Raw genomic sequence first — 25,718 nt, forward strand, 5'->3', positions numbered from 1 at the left:
CAGCATGAAGGAAGTTTCAGTTCAGGATTCTTGACCGCACCATTGATGTCTTAGATTTTTGTGAGGTTTTTTTGGCGCCCTTTGACTTTTATACAAAACCATATCTTTTTATTTTAGTTTATTATTATTAAGTAGCTTTTATTTACTTCATATTGTTGTTTGTTCTTTAAGTATATGATGTTGGTAAATATCGTCCAAATGATCAGTTTCTTGGATTGATATTTAATTTTCTTGACCAGAGAGTGTTCATAAAAAAGTTTGACCCCCAAACGGATTATTTCCGGCCGCCAGAGCTGTTGTAGATACTAGCTAGATAGATAGATAGATAGATAGACAGATAGAGAGATAGACTTTCTTTATTGTGAGCCAACAACAGAGATTTCCATCTTTCGGAATGCTTCCAGCGGCCGCAACAAAGCAACAGCGGCTTCAGTGTCATCCTAGGGTTAGTCCACAGTATTACGTTGAACGTTATTTAGTTCTTTGTTCTGCATCGGTATTGGTTGTGACACTACTTCTCAAATAGTGGGGCGGGTCCCACCCAGGGGGGTTGTGGTGAACGTCAGAGCGGCGTGAGAGGCAGGGAGGACTTTGGATATTAGTGTAGACCTGCCAACATGTATGACTTTGTTGTACAGTCCAGATAAATGATCAGCTTCTCAAAGTATTTCAAATCTGGATGAACCAAAATGGCGGTGTCAAGCAGGATATATTGTGATATGATTCGCTTCTTGTTTTCAAAGTAAAAGCAGTGATTTATCACTATGTTTTTTTGTATGAGAAAAGTAAGGGGGTGTTCTATTTTGTGAAAATAACCGGAAGTGCGTTGCTCTCTTCGGCTAGCTTAAATTTTGCAGAATTCGTCCGAACGAAATTGTAAATGGTTGGTATTTGGACAAAAATGGCACACTCGGGATCTAAACGGCCACTTTCTCGCCTGATTAAAAAAAATCTCAATAAAGTGATTTATTTAAAGAGTTTAGAGCTAAAGTGAATCGATTTCGGCTCGGGTAGGAGCGCAATGCATTGTGGGTTATCATGTAGTACACTTTGCATACTGTCTGACGGATTGGGTATGCAATATGGAGTGTGGATAGTATGGGCATGGACGTATGTAGTAGTAAGGATGCGGTTTCCAACAGCCATAAATTGAGAACCACTAAAGTGCTGGAGTTTTGTTTCTACGTTATTGTCTTTAATTTAATTGGAATTTTTGAGTTCATTATTTTTAAATATTTAATTGAATGCACTAAAATGTCTATATTATATTTGGAAAAAGACTGAAATGTTGAGAAAGATTAGTGTTATTGGTCATGTACAATAAGACTAATGAATGACGTAACCGGATGAACACACTGAATGTGTCGTAATCCGGTCAGGCATTTTAATTCCTCTTAATTCCATGTACAATTCAATGTCTTTTCTTGCGTGTTTGCACTAAATGCTAGTCTAACTTTAGCCAAATCCTTCCCGGAGTACATTTACACACAGCTTAAGTCATTTGTTGTATTTACAGAAGGCCTGCTAGTAGAAGCACAGGTCCAAAGCCTTGAGGAAGCCTTGTGTCTTACTGTAAATGAACTAAATTACTATAAATTCACTAAATTAATGTGATACAAAATCAACCACTTTTGTTTGGCTTCGATCGCAGGAAATATCATCTGTTGGTGCAGGCAACACCTGCTGCTTCCAACATGGTGTGAAAATGTCAAGCGGAACAGAAAAATGGGAAACACACACACACACACACACACACACCCTCTCTTTTGTCTTTGCATGGAGTTTACACAGTGGGAGGGTATGTAAGCCCCCCCTGGAGTGGAAGCTCTTTCTTGCTGTTCACCATTAAACCGGAAAAGCCTTGTAAAACACAAACAAACAAATCAAAATGTTGACAATTATCATTGTCAAAAGGGGTTTGTCAAAAAAATAACTAAATGAAAGCATTAGCCAAGCCAGATGTAAAAACGTAAAATCTAGGCAGCTGTAGCAGAGGCTGCGGTGCGACCTCCTCCTTCATTCAGAATAAAGTGACACGCCGGTCTACCACCTTTGTTACGACTACCTCCAAAGCCGGAACATTGCCAGATTGACTCCCCAGCTGTGTGGGAGTCATGTATGGAAAAGAGGCGGGAAAGTGGCCTTATGCCCAGAAGTTTGATGCTGCCACTTAGATACCACTCATGCATGAGTGAAATCTGATCACATTGATTATTGGTTGTTGTTAGGGATGTCCTGATCTACCAATAATATCAGCTTCCACCACAAGATTGGGCCCATCTGGCTACCGTATCACGTTCGTAACTGAGCCCCCACTCCAACATGGTAGATGCAGTCATGCACCTGAAAGCTGGGTTAGGGTTAGGGTTAGGGTTAGGGTTAGGGTTAGGGTTAGGGTTAGGGTTAGGGTTAGGCCCCTGTGACCCGCAAGAAGAAGTGCACCACAGTGCAGACATGTCTGGTGTACCGTGGTGAAGTTAGTTTCACTTTGGACTTTTCACTTTTTCAGCTCCGTCGCTCCTCTGGAGCGTGAATGGAAGCTACCTGGGTTTGTTTAGTTAGCATTGCGGCTATTTGTTGACGATTTGATAGTAATATGTGCTGAGACATTAAAGAAGTTATTTTCTATAACCACATTAAATTCCACAAATTCATGTTTGTAACGTAAGCTTCAGCAATCAACAATTAGTTGATGTTTTTGCCTTACATTTATTGATAATATCAATGATTTTGTCTTTTGACGCATCAGTGAGGAACATGGACTTTGGATTCCATCCCTCCGCTTACGGAAAACTTTGGGTCAATATTTACAAAGTAGTTAAACTAGTAGTTCAAATTCCTAATAAAACTGTTACGATGCCCCATGTTGCTCTCATGTTGTTTTTAGTCTTGTCTAATCATTGATTACAATATTCTCTCTTACACGCTCTCAAAACTGTTTTGTATAATAGATGCCTGGTGTATGTTTTTCTTCTTATAGGCATTTTGCAGTCCCTTTGCTGTCCACTATTTATCTGTTAGGAACTTCATTTGCAGAGCATGCGTGTCTAGTTAATGTACGCAACAATACAACATAATACAACACATATTGTAAACCAATACCAACAATCAATTAAAAATCAACATTGAAGAGAAGAGGAAAAAGAAGAAAACAATACTACACAATAAATAGGCAATGATAAAAAGAAACTATTTGCTAAAAATATAACTAAAGATTAGACACTTATCTCAATGGACGGTGCTTATCATACAACTTCATATAAATATAAAAAAATTTAGAAAGTTTGCATATGCTTCAGTCACATCATTTTCACTGTACGCAGATATTTCTTAAACTTTGAGTTCTTTTTTGTTCCATGGTTCTCTTTTGATGTGCTTATAGTGTTTATAGTGTTTCCAGTGTTAGTTGCCTAATGATCAAAATCATTAGTGAATATAATTATGGCACAATGATCTGATATTCTGCTTGATCTGGTGATTTTAGGGTATCGACTTTGCATATTTGGATTCAGAGGGTCAATATCGAAGTCTCCACGTACAAAGATTATTTTTTGGTTGATGTCTGTGAAGGTTGCTTTGAGCCAGTCTTCAAACAATTTGGTGCCTGACTGAGGTGTTCCATATAAACAACTTAAGAAGTAACAATTTAGGATTATCCTTCCCTCCGCATCATTCTTGTTTGTGAGTTGTGTCCCTTTTCCATGTCGTCTTGGTGATATGATCTTTAGCATTTTTCCAGGTCCTTGATGTCTTTGACAACAAGCACTCTGGCCTCTTTCTAGATTTTGTGGTTGGCACTCCAAGTGCCTTGGATCCTTCTCCGCTTCCTCAAGTCGATACTTTCTTGGTGCTGTCAGCGTTGCATTTTGTCAGATGCTCATTCGTGGAGACGTTTCTTCCCTGTTTCAGCAATGCGGTTTTGATATTGGTGAACGTAACAAAGATGACGGCTTTGGTGTTGTTTCTGCCATCCAATGGGATGCCATTATCTATGGTGTGGATGTCTACATCCACCTCCGTTGATGGTAGAAAGTTCAACATTTGTTGGTTAGTTGAAGCGACATCCATCTGGTTCTTGTTTGTTCCCAACTGCCCTGGCATAAGACCTGGGTTTCATTTGGAGCTCCGTCAAGATCACATTGTTCATTCATGCATTCTGATTCATTTAATCCATTGTGTTCTTCATTTGCCCAATTATTTTCTCCTTTGCTTCTCTATATTGATTCAGTGCGTCACTCAGCCTGGAATACCTTGATTTCATTTTCATTGTCCTCTTCTCTATTTTCCTCCCATTCAGCCTCTTCTTGAGGCTGTCTTTCTGTTTTCTGTCAGTTTTTAGATCATCATCTAAATGATCACAACCATTAGATCCTTGTGTCGCTGTACATTCAGCATGTGCCACAATTTCCTGCTGTAGCACTTTCATTTGCGCAATCAATAGATTCTGCAAGCCGTTATATGGTGAGAGCTCCACTTGGGTCAACGGCTGAGACGGCATAAATGGCGCCCGTCTTCCTGCATCTTGGGTGGCTCCGAGGCTATTAGCGGCTCTGTTGGTGGTGGCATTCTTTGCAGGGGTGGCCCTGGAGGGTACCTGAACTCAGGCTATCCGCGCCTGTTGTTTTTTTTCTGCATTGTTGCTAAGCAACTGCTTGAGCTTTGGCAGTTAGCCGTTAGCTTGCCTTACTAATGGCAGCCAGTGCTTGTAATTCGTTTTATTTACAGCAAAATAGTTCAAAACTCCGGTGGCAAAATCGTAACTCCCTTTTCCGTCAAAAGGAAGTGGCGGTGGTAAGCATGTTGGTCACAAAGTCTGGGGATCTGGGTGATCTCCATGTGAACATCTGATCTTGTGTGTGCGTGCTCATATACCAGTAGTTGTCAATTATTGTCTGTCATGGCCCCCCAGGAACAGAAATGTTTTCATGCCACCTGATTGGAAATACTATTGAGAAACTGATATTTATCTGTACTGTACAGGCTGAACTCCAAATTGAAACCAGCAAAAGTAAAGCATACAAGCATATTGAAGAGTTACATCGCATGTTGAGTACAATAAATTTGTACATGTACGCAGGTCTGCAGTAACATTGAAAGTACTCCTTGCCTGCCACGGCCCCACCAGGGGGACCCGTCCCATTATAGAAGCACTGCCTTATTCACCGGTTGCATCCCCCCCCCCCCCTCTAGTTACAACTCTGGTACTACTTCTGGGAAATTCCCAGACAGACTTCCGACCTCCCCATTTCACGTGGGTGCCATTTACACAGACAGAGACACTGAAAGCAGGCGGAAAATTTGCCGGAATAGACAGAACATTGCCGGGTGAACTTGGTCCTACGTAACCTTAGCAACTTGTCACCTTTGTTATGGTCGCTGATGTTTATTTGTGTGGCGGAAGTGGGAGCATTTTAAAAATAAAACAAATGACATGTCGCTCAGCACTTAAAAGCTCCAAGTCCACAACAGGCGACGGACAACTAAAAAACTGCACTTAGTTTGAATTATACATATCCCGATGGAATGGCATTTGTTGTGTGTGCAGCGGCACAAAGTGTCCTTTGCAGAACAAATGGAGCTTCTTCCTTAAAGACGACTGCGGCGGGAAAACCAAGAGCTCTCCTGTCCAAATTTAGCCTTTGTGCCGAGTCGCGGCTAACGCAACCAGTGTAGTTGGAGTGCTGCTCAGGCATTCAAGTGCTGACATTTCACTTGTTTATTTACTTTGAACGACTAAAAAGGACAACAGCGAGGCCTGTCACCATCCATCAGGGGACGGCCACCCAAACGTTGCTTTCCAACTCTGCAGAGGGAAAGTAGAAAAAAATAATGAAAAAATAGAAGCGGCCAATCTGCTGGCAAACATGGAGGTCTTGTCTTTTGATAAGGCGAGAATTTGTTGGTGCAGTAGGTGAGTGAGACATGAACTCCTCATCATCATCATGAAAAAGCAGCCTGGCTCGTCTAATGTGACCTTTCATAACGAGTACAGGGGAGGCTAGTAATTAGTACCCCCCCAGTCATCCCAAGAGGGGTGGGAGGCTATTTTTAATCACTCCAGCATTAGTTGATTTCCACGAGCAACGAGTCCAAGTTTAATTGGCAACAATGAGCGGAAACATTCCCGTGCATCCCAAATATGTGACATTTGGCAGATTCCGGGGTTTGCCTCCGAGCGGAGGTTCCTCCCTCCCCAGGAGGAAAATGTCAACAAACACGACACTGATACTGATTTTGAAAAAATGAGGCTTGATTAAGGAGTGACTGATACGTGAAATGAACCCGCTTAAGTCAGTCTGCTTTGACACCCGATTTCAAACACTTCCTGTTTGACACTCGGCCCACACCGCAGCGATGGATGTGGAGCCACAAGTGGGAATAACGTTGAGCAGAAATGGACAAAGAAAATTATATTTTGAATGATAATTTTAGCTTCAAAGCCCTGGCAGATGGCTCTCGGAACAAGACCAAATGATTTGTCTGTACTTTCTGTTGATTTGTCTCTCAGTCCACAGACTGCCAGAGAGAAGCGAGAAGGTACTGGAGCGCTGCCGATATTATTACTATTGACATTTGGAGAGTGACATCCCCCCTGACATAGTACCAGTGTCCCAACTATCAGTTGTCTCTCGGCTATTTTTTTGCGTAATACCTTGAGCTTAAATTTGGTTTACCAGCTGCTATTTACCAGCAGGCATGGCTGAGGACGGTTCTTTGGGGGCTTGTGTCAATCCCCAACCACCCTGCCTTACAGCATTCTTGTGGGTATGAAGTGCTCTTTTACACATTTGGAAGTACTGTAAGAATGACGCTAAATGAAAAAAATCAGGAGCACAGAAAAAACATACATACACAGTAACGCACATGTGCACTCGTGTGTACATGTAAACACAGGCCTACATCGCCCTGGGACTTTATATATATGGATATGGATATGTATATACATATGCATATGTATATGTATAACTATGTCATACGTGTATGAATATATCATACATCCATTCCTTAGATAGATAGACTCCCTTTATTATTGCACAAAAACACAGTAGTGAAATTGCCAACGAAATGTCGTTGCCTGGCTCCCATATAATAACAGACACAAAAGAAGATAAGTAATAATAAATAATAATAATAATAATAATAATAATGTGTATTAAGCTACACATACATGCGTAGCATGACTGACATCACATCACATGCAATTCCATTACTAATGAGGCCAGCAAGTGTCTTTCCTACATTTTGCTTGTTTGGGCAAAATGTACATTTTTTTCAGACTCCTCAACTTAGTTTTTTTTGTTACTTTATGCTTTTTTCCACTTTTATTTTAGAAAATGTAATTTTGTTGGGGCACCTGCCTACTTTTGAGATCCTGATTATAATAACAATTTCAATATATTTCAGTTCCATTACACGTTAGACATTTTTACACTAAAAACAAATTGAAAAATGTACTTTTTTGTGTTCTTTTAGGCCCTATAGGTCACAATGTAAATCAAATGTATAGTCACACACGTGAGGTTGTGTTGGGAAAAAAGGAAGCCAACTGAGGCGAGGTAGACAGAAGTACGTAATAATGCTCAAAACCACCCTGGACTCCAATGGCTAAACACTACAAAAATCACTGATTCTCTACCAGTGGCTCAGGACTTCATATCATTCATTCATTCATTTTCTATCGCTTTTCCTCACGAGGGTGCGGGGTGTGCCGGAGCCTATCCCAGCTGTCTTGGGGCGAGAGGCGGGGTACACCCTGGACCGGTGGCCAGCCAATCACAGGGCACATATAGACAAACAACCATTCACACTCACATTCATACCTATGGACAATTTGGAGTGGCCATAACCTAGCATGTTTTTGGAATGTGGGAGGAAACCGGAGTACCCGGACAACACTACTCATTATCAACAAATAAAAATAAAAGTGACAGCGAGAATTCCATTTTCCATTCGTATAGGTGAAACTGAGGTAACATTGGAATGTTGTTTCCCGTGTGTGTTACCTGAGGGGAGTCGTTCGCAATCTTGATGATCAGAACCGCTCCATTTTCCCTTCCTCCCCCACCGGACCTCTTGTTGTAACGTTGCGTTATTTCCCTCAAGTCAGGATAAAACTTTGTAAGGGAAGTGCTTTTTTTCCTGTATTTGAGTCAGGAGAGCTATTCTCAGGCTTCCCAAAGGTGCTGGAAACTCTTGGAAAATGCTTGAAATGACTGTGTTTTTCAATAATTCATTGGAAATTTGGGGGATTTCAAAGATATTTCTTTTTTGGAAGATTTTAAAGTAATCCCTCGTTTATGGTCCTGTATTGGTTCCAGACCCAACCCTGATAAGGGAATTTTTGCAAAGTCGGATTTTTCATTTCTACATGGAATATTTGCCCAATTAGAGCACCCTTATGACCTTATGACTATGGTTTTTAACATGATTAGAGCCCTCTAGACGCAAAATAACATGGCTATGTCACCTTTACACAAATTGGTAGACGTAATAAGAATAAATAAGTCATGCTCATGTTTGTTGCTGTAAATGTATTCCTTAGGGCAGCTGAGTGGCAGATGGACAGGAAGAGACATCAGGGGTTCAAATTTGAGTTTCAAAATGTAGAACACTACATTTCCTTCCGTCCTTAAATGTAACATTTGCTTCATTTTGTTTACCAACAATAGGCATGAAACAACATGATTTATGAATTATTTCTTTTATTTTATTTTTTAAAGAAGCAAAATTTAAGTGCAAAGTAGCAAGGGATGACTGAATTGCTATTTTTTCTTCCGTTACATCTAAAGCGTAGCTGCTCCTTCACATTGTGAGGACGTCTTGTTGAAGCAAGCCACAGGCCAAAAACCTTCAACTCTGTGAAGATCTTAAAGTGTGGAAGCAAGTGGACAGACGTTGGCTCTCTGGCCACAGCCGTGCATCATTTGGGGGGCTTAGAGGGGGGTTGGCTCTATGCAAAGTGTTTCAGAAACGACTTCATAAGCTACTCAAATTTCTGCCTTTCCAGAGAGAGAGAGCAACATTGTAGATATCGGGAAAATGAGCTCTGACTGTCTCGTGTTATCTTTTATTATTAAAGCCAGGGGTCTGAAATGAGAGCTTGTGAGGTCACCGTCAAGGGAGGCCAGCAAATGTAACACAAGGATGGTTTGGCACAACGTTTAAATACAAACACACAGCGTAAAATGACGTGTGGTAAAACGGTACCTTTGCTTACTTTTTTAATGAGCTCTCCTTTTATGTAAGAGGTCAAAACCCGTTTTTTCCTATCCATCAAAAATAACTAAGAATGAATACAAATAAAAACTCATTCACTCTATACCAAGATTGCCCATTTACGTCTTTGCTCCATAACATGTCCATCATGTTTGAGCAATTTGATGCATTTTGTATAAGTGTCATGGTTTCTTGTGTCAAGTGTCACTTTGTGATGTTGTGGTCTTGCATGTGGTTTAGCCATGCAATCAATCCTTCTATAGGTTCCCGTGACCCTAGTGAGGATACACGGCATAGAAAATGGATGGATCAATCCTTCTACTCCCTAAAAGTGTCAAAGACAGTTGATAGACACTCACCAACATTCGGAGAGCTGAATGGGGCTTTCGCTTTGTGCAAAAATTCTTCATTTTTATAATGAATGAATGGTTTTGTCTAGGGATGTCTTAGAACAAGACGATTTCATTCGGATCGCAGATGATGATGATGAAGAAATTATCAAATGCATATTTATATTGTCCATTTACAATGCATTGAAAAATTGTGTTTATAATAAATATTACAGTAATTTGAAACAAAATCAAAACTTGAAATTCGAAAATGCATGTTTCTATTGTCTAATTACCATGGGGTGAGAATGGTGCTTATAATGGACGCCAATGGGGGATTTTCCAGGAGGAAACACAATCATTTATTATATGAAAATTGTCAAAATAGTAAATATGACCAAATGGTCTATTTTTCAACAAATCAAACCCTGAAATTAAAAAATGTCTGTTTCTATTGTCTAACGACAATTGGGTGAAAAATGAGTTAGACTATTTTGACTATATTTTTTGACTAACTTTGACTATTTTTCAACCAAATAAAACCCTGAAATGATGAAATGCATGTGTACAATGCATTGAAAAATGGTGTTTATCATAAAAGTCTATGGACCTTGACACCTCCTAAATATTATTACTAGATGTCAGTGCCGCCTTTGATCAGTTGATTGCAGTATCTTACTGGAACGCCTGAAAACGCACATAATGGTGCCACTGGTCTGGTACTTTGTTGGCTTAGACCTCTGAGTACTGTGGTGTCACTTGCGGAGTTCCACAAGGATCAGGGCTTGGCCCTCTTCTGTTCGATATTTACATGCTGCCGCTCTGCGACATCGTTGGCAAACCTAGGATTAGCTTACACTGATATGCTGATGACACTCAGCTGTATGCGCCATTAAAGCTAGCTGAGCCACAGGACTGCTCTAATCTTGAGGTGTGTCTTATTGATATTAAACAATGGATGTCCTGGAATGTTTTACACTTAACCCTGACCCTGAAACTGAGATGCTGATTATTGGCCCAGCTAAGCAGAGTTTCCTGTTTAGGCTCACTAAAAACATCATTACCCAAAGTGACGGAGTAAAAAGTCTTGGTGATGTTTGATTCAAATTCGATTTGTTCAAAAGCATTTTTCATCTTTGCAACATCGCTAAGATATGGCCTAGTCTATCCACTTGTGATGCAGAGACCCTAGTCCATGCGTTTGTCACGTCTCCCCTTGATTACTGTAATGTTATTCGCCTGCAGTTAGTACAAAATGCTGCAGCACGACTCCTCACAAATACATGTAAATTCAATCACTACACGCCAACTTGCACTGGCTCTCTGTTCATTTGAGATGCAACTTTAAGATTATTTCCTTCAAAATATTCCATGGGTTGGCACCTTCCTATCTGGTTGACCTAGTTGTACCCTATGATCTGTCCAGAAACCTACACTCACAACACGCCAGTTTTTTGCACATCCCGGGCCAGAAAGAAGGAAGCAGACTCCAGTGTTGCGCCAACACTTTTGGAAATCCAGTATTACCATAGTACAGTTAGGGGTATTTGGGTGAATTTTCAAGTCGAAGCTAAAATGTACTCTAACCTTCCCAGGTGAACGCCATTGAACTTCTCCAGACTTTTGAATGCGTATGTACAACTGCTGAATGTTTCACTGCTTTTTGCACAACTTGTTGTTCTTTAACAAAGAACCGAACAACACAATTCACAGCAGGTGCATTTTTAAAAACATTTTCAAAGAAAGCCATAGAGTGCCTTGCTGTGACTCTTCCAGTCTCTGCTGCTGACATTTGTCAGGTGTTTTTGTTCCGACCATTTCCTAGTCAAGATCATGTCGTGTGTCGACGTCCATGCAGTGCAAGCAATAACAACGGGAAGGATACAAATCTTACATGCACTGGAAGCTCTGTTATTGTTGTAATATCAGCAGCAGCAGCAGCTGGCATAGATTGTGCGTGTACATCGCTGTCACTTCATGTTCTACAACATTCTTTCATTAACCAGCACCGATGAACACGGAGTCAGATTCCACCCGGCTCCCCAGTGGGCCCTGCTGCTTCCCTCTCTTTAACAAAACGAACAAGCATCTTTGGGAAAAGCGGCATGCAGCAGCTCCGTACTACATATATGCATGAGGAGGATGATGATGATGAATATGCGGTGGTCTTTAGAGGCGCACGGTGAGTGAAGGTAATGAACTTTAAAAGCGTTCCTCATTCCACTGATGCCCCGCAATAATGTGTAATTATTGTCTGTTATCTGAAGTTATTTTGGCACGCTTTAGTAATCAGGCAGCAACTGGGTCACCTTTTTATTTTTATTTATTTCCTTTACATCATGAGGGGTGATTTGTTAGTGTGTTTCTGTTTCATCTGTTTCTCTGTCAGCTAATTTATCTAATGAGAGGTGCAACAACAAGAAACAGTGCTCTAATAGCTGCAACCTGTGAAAACCAGAACTTGCCTTTTCTGTTGACGGGATGGATAATAGGGGGCCTGATTGAGGTGCAGGTGGCGGGGTTCTTGTCGCACACGTCCTAATTAGTCACTTTTCTGCTTGACAACATGAAAGCATAAAAGTTAGGTGGAGAAGCAGCAACTGAAATGAAAAGGTTACGGCCACAATCCCTTTCCAAGTGCGGTCCCCGTATAACAAGGTTTTCTGCAACAACCTTTTTTTTTTAAAACATTTTTGTGTGCAGCGATGTTTCATGCAACGGTGTTCGTATTCTTGTGTAACGATATCTCGTGTAACAACGTTTCATGCAGCAATGTGCAATGACATTTTTGTGCAGTGATGTTTCGTGTAATAGTGTTTTATGTAACAACTGTGCAACAGCTTAAGTCAATGTAATTAAGTAGGTCATGTAGTAGAGCAGGTCATCCAGAAACTGGAAGGTTGGTTGTTCGATCCCCCTTTCCACAGTTGTAGTTTCCTTCAACACGTCAAGATGGGGGACACTTCACCCCCCCTTGCCTCCAGTGCTGCCCACTCTGGTGAATTCATGTTGGTCGGGACGCCATAGTTGGAGGTCTACCCAATTGCAGCTGTGGTTACAGATGCAGATTACCACCAGTGTGTCACTGCGGAGTGAATGAATAATGGGCTTGAAAGGCGCTATATAAATGTAATCCATTTTTATTATTATTATCATTATTATTATTACTATCATTGTTTAACGGATGACTGCCTTTTATTTCTGCACCGCCCGTCCCATAAGTTATTAATACCGTGCAAAAAAAAAAAAGCTAACCAGTTACATGCGCGTCGTGGATGAATATACAGCGGCGCTACACTGAGAAATGATAGAGTGACTTCTGGTCTTCAGGAGTTAACATTTTTCCTTCAAGGTCCCCTTAGAGTGAGGCAGAGTCTTCTGATTTCAGTGTGTCAAAGAAAAGGAAAGTGAAGTGAAGTGAAATGAAACATGGAAAAATGCTCAGAGAGTGGAAGAACACCAAAGACTGGCTGCATGCCCGGACTAAGCTGCTGGAGCACTGAGACCATCATCAAGGATAATAATGCTATCTTTGAACAGATCTGCTCCAATGAAATGTACTTCATTGCTGAGCAAGAGGGGATAGAAAAGAAGAGAATAGGGGACAAGAGCAGGACAACATAGAGAGAGATGAGAACAGCAACAATTACTCAATAATCTTCAAACAATTGCAATTCAGCATACTTTGAATTATTGAAGAATTGAATTATTTAGATTTGAGCTACTGTCATACTCTTGTCTACAATGACTGCTGACTTAGCAGTTCACTACTTTTACTACATTGGTCAAGCTAGCTGCTGCTGTGTTGTGCAATACACTCGTTCATCAATGAACATGTGGCCTAAGGGGCTATGTGGCCTATGTTTTCCTTTTCCACTTTATCGTGCGCTCCAAGTCATTATCAAGTTCAAAATAGAACTTATTATAACCAAATTTTGGGAATAATAGCCTCTCTGCTTCCAATTAGCAGCCTGTCCTCTTCACGGTTCACATAAATGAACACCTCGGCTGTCTGTAATTACAGCATTGTTAAAACCCGAGAAAAGACTATTAGCTGGCAGAAATAATAAGAATAGTACAGCTGCAAGCGTTGAATGAGCCCTATGTAGCCCTATCCCACACAAATCAGGGTTTACACAAGTCAGTGGCTGTCGGACTCACAGCAAGTAGGTAGCAAAGTCATTATTTACGAAAGCGGCATATGGAGCCCTTCAGTCATCTTCATCACACACGGCAATTATTCTAGAAGTCTGACCTTGTGGCGTCCAGTTATTTGGGTTTCATATTGCTTAGCCAGTCATCAAAGGCTTCTCCCGCGTCTTATGAGACAGCCCAAAGTTCTTCCCCAGCTGTCTGGTGTTCATGATTTTGGTTGGGCACATTTGGTCCCTGAAAGTAGTTTGTCAAAGTACAACTCCTGGCTTCCTGTCATCATGGTCAGTGCAAACCAAAATGGAAAGCTTTCTGTTTCTTTTCAAAGTCGGGTGGACTACGCGGTTTATTAGATGAGATGACAGGAAAGGTAAGTAATGCACATGTGTGTGGTACACGGGGGTGACACAAGGAAAGAGGTGTAGAAGGCAGCAGGAGAAGCCATTGCCCATGCCCCCTTTAAGGCTCTCAAAATGCAGGGAAAGATAAACATTGAGCTTTCAATGGGTCTAATTAAAGAAAGCAATCATAAAGGCTCTAGGAGGCTATAAGATGTGCCGGACTGTGTTTTTATGGCTTCCAGGAGTCAGTGCTTCAGAATAACATCCTCTTTTGGCCCCGTGGGCAGCGGAGAAGAGACGCGAGCCTTGTAGATTTGATTCCACACACTTTGACCCCAGCAAGTCCGAGCATTCTGCTTTCATTTATCTCCCGGATGCCATCTTCATTCATCTGACTTATTGATTCATCTCCAGAATTGCTTTCGCCGTGACGCAATGCGAGGAGGTGACCCGCCCGCACACGGTGGGCCGCTCACCTCAGACCCTGGACATAAATCATTTCCTGTAATAAAACTAACCCGTCTTCCTGCAGGGTGAAAGCCAAGAAAGGGGTAAACCTGATCCAGACCAAGTCCAAGAGCGCCCAGTGGAAGGTGGAATGGGAGGTTCTTTCCGGCGCCAAGCATTCCATCACCACCATCGACGTGAATAAGAACAAAGCCGTCAAGCAAGGGTGAGTCTGACTACGTCAACTCGTGCTCGTCTGAGAGCAGTAATTGCAGTATGTCAGCTTCTGGCAGAACAAACAACAACAAAACTTCTGGCCTCATGCAAGATTTAGATGGCAATTGGAGGAGATGCTGCAACACCTGGTTCTGAAAGCAAAGACATCCTAAAGCATGTCCAGGCTGAGAGACAAGCATGAAAAAGTAACCTTTATTCAGGTTAGCACTGCCACTGGAAAAACATCTGCAGTGACATTTACTTCAAACAAATGTCATTAACCTTTTTCACATGGATATATACATAAGTAAATCCCCACTAAGCTCTGCTTGCTTTTTAAGAATGATTGAAAAAAATGTCTTCAGTAACTTTTATTCGCATACTTTAGCTCATAAAACTTCACTCTATAATTTAAGTTAATTTAAGTCAACTAAACTGCACTTGCGAATTATTTACATTTTTCAAGTAATTCCTATTTGATTATGAACATCCTACAAAATGTTCGGTTAAGGTTTACTTTATTTGGATTTTTTTCTAAGAAGAAAAAGAAAAAATATGATAAATATTTCCATTAAAAATATAAAAGAGGCAATGCTTTTGGTGCAGCATCTTCCTGTGTATGGCTTCATAATGGAAATAATCAGCTGAGTTAGCTAACCATGGCAAGATGGGATGTACAGTACGTTTCAACACAAAGCATTACGACTGAAAGACGTACTATAGGAGACTCTCGTCTAACTCCAACCGAAACAAACCAAATCAATTGTCCCACAAGAAATAACGTAAATGCATTACTAACTCATAATTATTTGCAATTAATCACAGATCGAAATACGTTTTTATGTTTAATAAGAAGGGACGTACATATAGTGGTGTGAAAAGGCGTCTGAAATGAAAATGGATGGCTGAGACGTTGCTATATTTATTGTCTATTAATCAGCTATATGTGTACTGTGTACGTGTGGAAGTGGTCTGTCAGACTGACTTGTTTTTAGTATCAATTTTTCGAGAACTTTCAGTTGTTGAGTTACTGTTATGCTCACAGGCCCATAAAAAATGTGGTCCACAAATGGTCCTTGGGCCACACTTTGGTGTACAAGGCGCAAGCCTCTTGAGAGGATTACATCGTTTTTATGACGAAAGAAACACTTCATCTCTTTCTCCTTTGACGCATGTCATGCAGGATTTCGGGACGGAGTTCCGATGCATACAAATGAAAGGTCTTTCCTGCAACGGTCCAGTATGGTGTATCCATCTGACAACCTAGGCCACACATGCTTGCCTTCACTAAATGTGCCACGTTGTGTCCGTGTGCTCCCAAATCCACACTGAGGCTGTACCCCCCCACGTACGGATCCCCAAATGTTGCACACATTTTTGCAAGTAGACAACACACATTATTTTTGTTTTTGAAACCTCTCCATCACTTACCTTTGTGCCATTTCAGGCTATTAATTGAAGTTAAACCACTTGAACTTCAAGAAATAACATTTTGGTGTTTTAAAACTTGTGTATGTATGATATGACTAGCTTTAGTATGTAGTAGTATCCTGCACTGAATAATTGGGCCTATAAATAATGACCTTGTTGGCCGTTAGCTGTCCTGACGTTATTATTAATATGGAACAGCCATCGACCACAATCAATAATGTATTGGCCCACAAGCCGTCACCGCGAGGAGCTGATCCGGACCAAAAAGAAAGAAAGAAAAAGGGGTCAAGGAAGAAAAACGACGTTGAACTCCACGGCTGACTAAAGTGTGATGTGATGAAGAGAAAAGGCTGAGTAAAAATAGAATCATAAAGAGAGCGATGAAGAGATGGGCAGCGTGCTCCTCTTTGGTGCTCAGATGTAATCAGCAATGAGATGCACTCGTGCTACCTTCTTCTTGGGGGGTTAAATGGAGGACAAAAAGATGTAAAAATGAATGCAATTATTGGAATTTTAAAGGCCACTTAGAGGATGTATTGCCTTGGGATTTTGGCCCTTGTGTACATTTTTTTAGGAGGGAGGATGGACTATTAACGTATGAAAGTTATGTGGTTATGTTCCTCTATAACACCTTAAGCTCTACTCGTAAAGTCTACTCGAGCATGAACGGGGCGGGGGGGGGGGGGGTCTTTACAAGCGTGTGCCATAAAATAAGAAAGGCTGAGTTGGTACACACGAGCTGAGCCATTGAATATCAGATTCAACTATTAGTATCATACTTGATACTTTGGGATCATACTTTGGGTCTACCATCGAGGGGGGTTCAAATCTTTGCCTCTTTATTTTTTTATTGAATCATTTGCTTTTTTAACAGCTGTGGACGTAACTATTTAGACCACAATGACACAGCAGTTAATTCCTATTGTCTTTAAACACAACCTCGCAAGACCGTGGCAGCTTGCACTCAACTCAATTTTGTGTAGCTTCTGTGTCGGCTATGGCGCTGTTTGATCAGTGAAATACCTTCACTACTGACAAGATATTGGATCTGGAACACAGCGACGTTCCGAGAAATGTAACGCTACCCAACACATATTGGAACAAAGTCAGGCACTGGCAATCCAACAACTAGCTTGCCAACTCCAGTCACAAGTCATCACCTAACTTAACAATACGGCCATTTACCTCTTTTTTTATTAGTTGTAGGTGTCCACCAACAATGACCAACATTACGAATAATATTTGTACAATATTTGACTTCCTTTTTGGTATTTTTGGACTACATCTTTTAGGCTTGACTTCTGGTGTTGGCTTATATTGGTAGATAAGTCAAGCCAATAGCTGTATGGACTGCCAGGGAATGGAAATGGAAATGGAAATGGAAATGGAGTGTTCAAGTGATACCAGACATGGCAGGGCTAATGTGCATACATTACCGCTCAAAAGTTTTAGAACAGCCCAATTTTTGCAGTTATTTGTTGAATTGAAGTCGCTCAAGTCCAATGAATACCTTGAATGGCAGACAGGTAAATGGTGACGTGCCAGAGGTTAAAAACAAGGTACGGTTACCCAAATGGCAAAATAATGGCTATTTCAGAAAAGGGACCCCAAAATAGGTCAACAGAAAAGAAGGTGCATCAAAACTTGGCGGTTGGTGCAACTAATTCCTACAGGCGTTCCAAGTTCTGGAGTGCTTACTACCTTCTCTGTTTGCGTAAACCCCTCGCTGGGAACACACTGTGATATTCGATATCCTCGTGATCATCAGTTGATGAACAGCACTGAACTGGAGTCATTTGTTATTACCAAAATGGCAATTAACAATGGAAGAGAGACGGAACATCTTAGCCTTTATTTGGGTTTTGACATTACTGTTTCAAAATGTAATGTTTCAAAATGGTCTGAGATAAAGGCTAATGATCGTCAACTGCCTCAACTGCTATGATATGCTGCTATGAATCCATGGGTAGATGTACTGTAAAGTATCTTTCTATCTACCTGGGAATATTAACATTCATCCACGTCGTTGTATTCTCAGGTCAAGTCTATCAATTATCTTTCTGTCAAGGACTCTCCCACGGATACTATGCCGTCTAAAGGGTTCACACTTCAAAATTGAGTTTTTTTCCATTTTTCCAGTTCCTTGTATGCGTGCCATCAGGATTTAATGAATGAAATAAAATCAGTGGTCAAACATTCAATACATTTGAAGTCTCTACATTTTCACAAATGGTTTTATTACATTTTGTGAAATTTGCAAAATGATAGTCGTCTTTCTTTATTTAAATTTTGATTACATTGCACGATAAGTTGTTGATTCAACTTCCAGACTCTTATCTCTTATCTCAGTCACTTATCTATAAACCTTTTGGGGGGTAAAATGGTCACAATTCTGAAAAGGAGCATCTCTCTCAAAATGTTGTGAACTTCCATGCATGTGTTGTATTGAAAAGTCACTTAGTTCCCACTCAAAGCAGATGACACACACTTATCACAAACGTCCACTCGTCCACCACCGCCATAAGCATTCTCGTGCTTTGATTGGACCAGGCCTCCCAGTTCATCTGTTGGAACAGACTCTGATCAAAGAAGCCCTTCCTCCCTCCTGAGCTGTGGGGAAAAAAAGAGACAGCGCAGCATCATTAACCTCACGGAAACAGGCTACCCTCCTTCTCCTTCTGGGTGAAATGACGCCACTTAACTGGCACCTTGATCTTGGATGTCTTCATGCTGCTTTTAGGCTGCCTTGTCGGAAACTTCTTCTTCAATAACTTCTTGTTTCTTCCTTCTTCGGAGTGACATTAATGAGCTAACACAAATATAACGGCATATTAAGTTGAGGAACTTGTTGGTGTATTTGTGTATGGTAGTAACAGCCTGCTAGTACCCAAGGCAGCCGTGTCCGCAGCACGTTCTCAAAACACCCTCGGCCATCTCTGTGTGGAGTTTGCATGTTCTCCCCGTGCATGCGTGGGTTTTCTCCGGGTACTCCGGTTTCCTCCCACATTCCAAAAACATGCTAGGTTAATTGGCCACTCCAAATTGTCCATAGGTATGAATGTGAGTGTGAATGGTTGTTTGTCTATATGTGCCCTGTGATTGGCTGGCCACCAGTCCAGGGTGTACCCCGCCTCTCGCCCAAAGACAGCTGGGATAGGCTCCAGCACCCCCGCAACCCTTGTGAGGATAAGCGGTAAAAAAGGAATGAATGAATGAATGGAAGTCAAAATATTAAGAGAAAAAAAGTGTTATCTAACGACATTTTTTAAGAAATATTGTGAGGAAAAATAAAAATTACAGTGAAAACATATTTTTTTAAATCCGGTTTCAAAAAAGTTTTTCATGACAATAAAGTCAAAATGTGGCAGGAATTAGTCCTAATTATGGGACGACAATATAAAAGAAGAAAGCATTTAGAACATAAAACAACAGGAAATGGAAAAAAAAGGAAAATTAATGTCATCTTGATAGCCTAAAGTTATTTTAAAAATAATTTCATTTTTAATATGATGAGAAACATACTCAACTAAATATAGTTGTAGTTTTTGGAAAATTACATGGCAGGAAAAATGTTATGGTATTACAAGAATAAAATAGAAATATTATGAGAATAAAGAAAATGTTTAAAAAGAAATTTGAAATAGTTGGAAAATTCAAATAAAAAAAAAACAGCCAAACTGAGGGAACATGGCATTTTTTCCTGAAATATATATATATAAATTCTTATCATACCTACTTGTGTTGTTTTACAGAATATCAAATTGGAAATGAAAATCTTTAATAATGATAATAGTAAAACAACCTTTTTCTTTTAATATTTTTATTTCATTCTCATCAAAGTTACTGATGATTTTTCTCATTTAGCTGTGAAATTATATTTTTCAAATGTGCCCTCGGGCCAATAAAAAAACCAGCTCTGGTCCGCCAATGTCCCCCAGGCCGCACTTTGAATAGCACTGCCTTTTCCAAATTGCGATTAGCTGCATTTGCAAGGCGACAGTCGGCCAAAGTCTGGCTCGGTGCCCGATGGGCCTTATTGATAACCCATTCCTGCCCATGTGTTTGTGTTCACGGGGCGATGTTGCAACAAATGGATCCCGTCATTCCCGAGAGGAACCTTTCGGAGGCTTGTCGAGGTTTTTCATTAAATGGTGCTCACACGGAATGTCTTCCGTGATGGACATGAGTTAAAGTCGAGGTAGGGAGTGATTTTATTTGCCGTTTTTTATGTTTGGACAGGGAGCGTCTTCTTTAAGTCCCTTATCAATCTTGAAGCACTTTTCAAGGGCGTCTTTTAGCAGAGCTATCGATTGTCGAGAAGAAAACGGGCAGCAATTATTTGCAAAGTGAGAGGCAGAACTAAATTTGCAATCTCCTCGACAGCAAGACGTTAAAGACAAAAGAAAAAGAGTCTCAGAGAGCTTAAGGGGCGGTGATTGTTTATTGACAAGATGCGCATGAGCGCCGCTGAAAAATTCCCGACTTGTTGGATAACGTAAGTTCAGAGTAAGCGTCGTTAGAAAGAGTGTCAATCCTCATCAGCATTAAGCGCTAGAGAGTCACGGCATCCTGTACATTTTTATCGTCGCAGATGAATGAACGCAATGTAATTGCACAGGTAGACTCTTATCCACTTGGGGCCTTTTTTCCGTAAGCAGGATTTGCATTTTGCTCCAAGGTTTTGCTAACTCTGGTCCAATGTAATGGAAGCCATAGATCACAGGCAACAACATCACATCGAGGCAGGATTGTCCTTTTTCATATTAGGAATATGCATGTCAAGGAAAAATAGCAGCTCAGCAAGGTGAAAAACTTGTCATTAGTATCAACTTTCCTTTTTTTCTATTCTCTTTCAATTTTCGACTTTCTTCTTATAAAATCTTTGTAAGTATTCCTAACATAATATTTTGACTTAATTCCCATAACGTTGTACATTTTTCTCTAACCAAACCTGTTAGAGAGAAAAGATTTTCTCACATTTCTCATATATGTAAAAAGAAACGTCTTTTTTTTCTTTATTTTAACTCAATGCCACTAAAATTGCAATGGTTTTACTATTACGTACTATGACAAGTTTATTTCTGTAAAATTGCAACTTTTTTCTCGTTAGAAGATGTTTTTCCTTTAATATTTGACTTTATACTTGTTATTACAGCATTTTTTTCCATTTCGTCTGTTGTGTTTAAACTTGTAATATAATTTTTCATGCAGTTATGACTTCCTTGCCATGATTTGATCAACCTTGTAACTCCAAATGAGATCGTGATAGTTCTGATCAGTGTTTTTATTTCAAGGGACGTTTTGGGGAACGCCGAGGTGATGCAGTTGGACTTCGAGATGGAGAACTTCACCAGCCTGTCAGTGACCAGACGCATCAACTGGAACATCGACTACAAGGGCCAGAGCCCAGCCAGCGAGTCGGAGAAGGTGGTGACCGAGTTGACGGTGGTGCAGCGGGACATCCAGGCCATCCTCCCTCTGGCCATGGTGAGAACTCGCGGAGACGGACATCCCATTACATGATCATCAAGTTCAGGCGGAGTACATACAGTACATTATACCATAGATAGATAGATTTTCTTTAATGTGGTTTGAAGAATAACTACCAGATGATCAAGAGATGAGACGGTACAAGACATTTTTTTTCCTGAAGGAGAAATCCTGTCATGTTCTAAGATCTTGATGATAATAATCATGCTACTGGCAGTGTAATTGATGTACAGTAGCACAATTAACTTTATATATGCTAAAAATGGGACTAAAATAGGACTAATAGATAAATTCATTGTGTTATTTAATACATTATCATCTATGTTACATTGATTGTAGTAGATGATACTGGTCGCATAATTGGTATAGCTAGCACAATACACAGCAACTACTTCAACAATATCTGTGTATTTACAGTGTATGTATATACATACTCGTGCTGTTCAGTGGCAAAAAAATACATGTATCTCCTAATTTTGTGTTAGAAGAAACTATAGCAATTTACACGGTATGTGCAAAGAATAAATTAGCCATAAATCATGCAGGCAATCAGAGATATGAGAGAAAATGAAACAAAGCAGCATTTCTCACTGTGTACACAAACAATGGTAGCACTAATGCTGCACCCCCCACCCTCCATTTGCATGCTTACAACTGCTCCGAGCCCCATTAGACATTCTCCACTTTAAGTTTTGCAAGCCCTGCACATCTGGCCAAACATACGGTCGGCTCCGTAGCACGATTCCCCCTGACAGTTGGGAATTAGCATGCGCCTTGTACGCCACCAATGTGTTTAGCCGTGCCGTCAAATGAGACTCCATCAGCGTGACTTTTACTTGAATTCATGCCGTGGGTGGGTGGAAATGGCGGTGCTGCTTGTCTCTGCGATATGCCACCTGGTAATGCTATTGGACTTGGACCACTTTATAGGGTATACACTCTTATGGGGTACACTTGCACAATCCAAAGACAGCCTAGACGACCGTATCCATGAGGAACCGCCCAATTACTTTTTACTTACTGTATTTTTGCAAGAGTTTTTCTCATGCAAAATGATACATATGCAGAGAAAAGACAAGGTTAGAATTTATTTTGTATATTACCATGGCTTAAAGGGGACCACTTTTCTGACCTATAAATGTAGTTGTTGTTGTATTCTTGTGTCAAACAATAACAGTAGCCTTGCCCTCCCCCTGCTGTGCTGCACTGCTTGTCTTGGGAGTGGCACCAATCATAGCAGAGTGGGTGTGCCAGGAGGCGGATGTGGGTGGAATAAATTAAAAAACAGACTATGCTGGAAAATACAGCTGGAAAAGGCACAGATTCTGGAAGATCTAGAAAGCTTTCTGTGCGTGTTATCATGTGTAGCTGCTCTATATGAGTCCACAACTCAGTACAAATGGCCGAAAGTGAGCATAATAGGTCCACTTTAAGCAAAAGGTGGTAACGGTAATGGTAATGGTTTTATTTCATTTGAACATGCATCAGATTCCAATTGAGTGCATCCCATAATCAGTTCCCAGTTCCACATGTCCAAAAGGAGTAGGAAGAAGCAAAGCTTATTAAATCCTACCCCTCCATCTGGTACTTTTACAATCAGTCACTGTTACATTTGTTCACTTCCTGCTTTCCATAGTACAGTTTAAGGTTTGTTTGTTTTTTTAATAATGTACCCCGTACCGAAGTAGGAGGTGATATGAGCATCCAATGACATAATGGGTACCATAGTAAGTGTCAATATAGTGATATATATAGCACATCATGACTGGTTCAAGACTCTTCATCCTTGTATTTAGCAAACATCAACTGCTTGTATTGTTTCTTGAATTGGCTCATCGTTGTGCATTGTTTGATTTCCGTACTCAAACCATTCCATAGTTTGATTCCACATACTGAAATGCTATGGCTTTTTGTGATTTTAGAAATGGAGTTAGTATGTTCTCTGTAGGCGGCATTATGAATTATCCTTACTGACCTTTTTTGCAGTATATTTAGCGAGTGAAGATTGCTTTTATAGTTATTAGCCCATATTTCCACACAATAAGTAGGATATGGTAGAACCAGAGAGCAATAAAGAGTGTGGAGTGATTTCTGATTGAGAATAAATTTTGTTTTGTTCAATATTGAAATATTTCTGGCCACCTTATGTTATATATTTGTAATATGAGATCATATTTTCATCTGTTGTGATCCCCAGAAATGTATTTTCGTTCACCCTTTCAATGTCTACACCGTCTATTTGTATTTTGCTGGTGCGTGTCCTTTCTGCTGTTACCAAACAGCATGATTTTAGTTTTACTTAGGTTCAAGGATAATCTATTACCATCAAACCATCTTTTTAGTGTAACCATTTCTTCTCTGACCTTTCTAATGATTTTGTCTGTACTCCCTCCAGAACAAAAAGCAGTGGTATCATCCGCAAATAATACCACCTTTAAGTCTTTCGTGACTTTGGAGATATCATTGATGTACAAGTTGAACAGTTTTGGTCCCAGTATTGACCCTTGGGGAACTCCACACGTAACATATGAACTTGCAGATGTAGTACATTGTATCTATAAAATCGTCAATTACCTTGTTGTTGTGTGGATTCAGCAGATCAATATTGAAGTCTCCACATATGAAAATAGTTTTTTGATTGTTATCTGAAAAGGTTGTTTTGATCCAATCTTCAAACGTTTCTATCCTTGAGTGTGGCGTGTGAACTAGTACTGTAATTACTATCCATGCGCAGTGGCGGGCACGGCAGTGGGGGGCACGGCAGTGGGGACTTAATTAGACACAATCTTTCTTGGCAGATACTGTTTGGGCCAGTGTTGTTTAAAAAAATGATTATTATAGTGTAGATTTCTGTACGTTGCCATTCACCTTGACTGGGGTTTCAAACCATGGTACCCCGTGGTAATAGTAATGTAAGTAATGAGTAATTTTGATAAAAACTCTAAATTCCCGTCGTGAAAAGATGATGACTGAGTGAGATTGAAGGTGATTACATAACAGTCGTTTTAAAGTTGAGCTGCTGAGCATCATTTATTTCCAACATATCAGTGTTTTCATGGTTTACATATTTTTCCCGTTAATTAGATCCACTCAACTTTGGCGCTTTTGCATAACGGCCTCCTTCAAGGAACGTTACCAAGCAACCGTGCTGCTACTGCCAATGCCGCCGTGACACTTGGGAATTCTTATTATGGATTGTCCACATGAGGAGCAGCACGGCGTGACCTTATTCATCGATCAGACGCCAAACTGCAACTTGATTAACATAAGAGCATCGACTGACAAAGCCTTTGTTTATTAGCCGCTGCTTCTTCTGTTTTAGCAGGCCCAAGCTCGATGCGTTAATGGACTCTGCTTGTTTATTTTGGTTCGCTCAACTTACGTGAATGTCCTCAAGGCCAGCAAGTCGATGAACTTCCATGGGAAATGTTCAACATGGCCTCTGGAGCCATGAGATGGGTGCCAGGTTTATGGTCGACTCGTCCAAGCTTCCAAGCTTAAGCAGGAGGGCAAGAACGTTGGGTGTGCTATAACGACGCCAGTGTCTCGTGGCACTGGTTGACGTTGTGTTGCACAGGGAATTCTGCCCACAATGGAGACTCGCAGGTATAGTTACATGCCTAGTTAGATCTATTGACTCAGGCAGAGAGGTGGTCTGCAGAAGAAATGGACCTCCTGTTATTAAATATACCTCACGAGTTGATCAGAAAAATGCTAAATTAGCATATTCTGAATTGTGCTAATTGATTAGCTTGATGTTCTTGAAGACCTCATCCAGTTGCAAGCCCGGGTGCAAGTCCAGGTGCTGTCATTCAACTTGTCAAACACCGTATAGCAAGTACTGAAAACCATAACACATTAAAAGGTAAGCGCCCTCTATGCATCTGCAGAATTGTTGCAAACAGGCCCTCTAAATATAATATTCAAGAGATTTTAATGGAAACATTTCCACAGTTTGGGTCACCACTTATCATTGAGGGATGGGTAAACCAGCAAAACCAGTTGAGAACCACTGGTCCCTTTTTGGAGTCTACTTGTTGTACATTGTGTTTGTTTTTTATACCTTGAGGTCCATTTTGTGTTGAGTTGTTTCAAA

General features: G+C 40.5%; 1 protein-coding gene across 1 annotated transcript in view; it reads left to right on the top strand.

The window, feature by feature from the left end:
* The window catches only part of tmem132e (transmembrane protein 132E), a 110,995-nt gene that overhangs the window by 39,652 nt on the left and 45,625 nt on the right, over nucleotides 1-25,718 (top strand). The window contains 2 exon segments of the mRNA XM_078787992.1: nucleotides 14,571-14,711; nucleotides 21,427-21,619. Of these exon segments, the coding sequence (XP_078644118.1) occupies nucleotides 14,571-14,711; nucleotides 21,427-21,619 (334 nt within the window).

Source organism: Doryrhamphus excisus, linkage group LG21 (assembly GCF_037039965.1).
Source record: "Doryrhamphus excisus strain RoL-2023G ecotype Guam linkage group LG21, RoL_Dexc_Guam_v1.1, whole genome shotgun sequence".
NCBI classification, from domain to species: Eukaryota; Metazoa; Chordata; class Actinopteri; order Syngnathiformes; family Syngnathidae; genus Doryrhamphus; species Doryrhamphus excisus.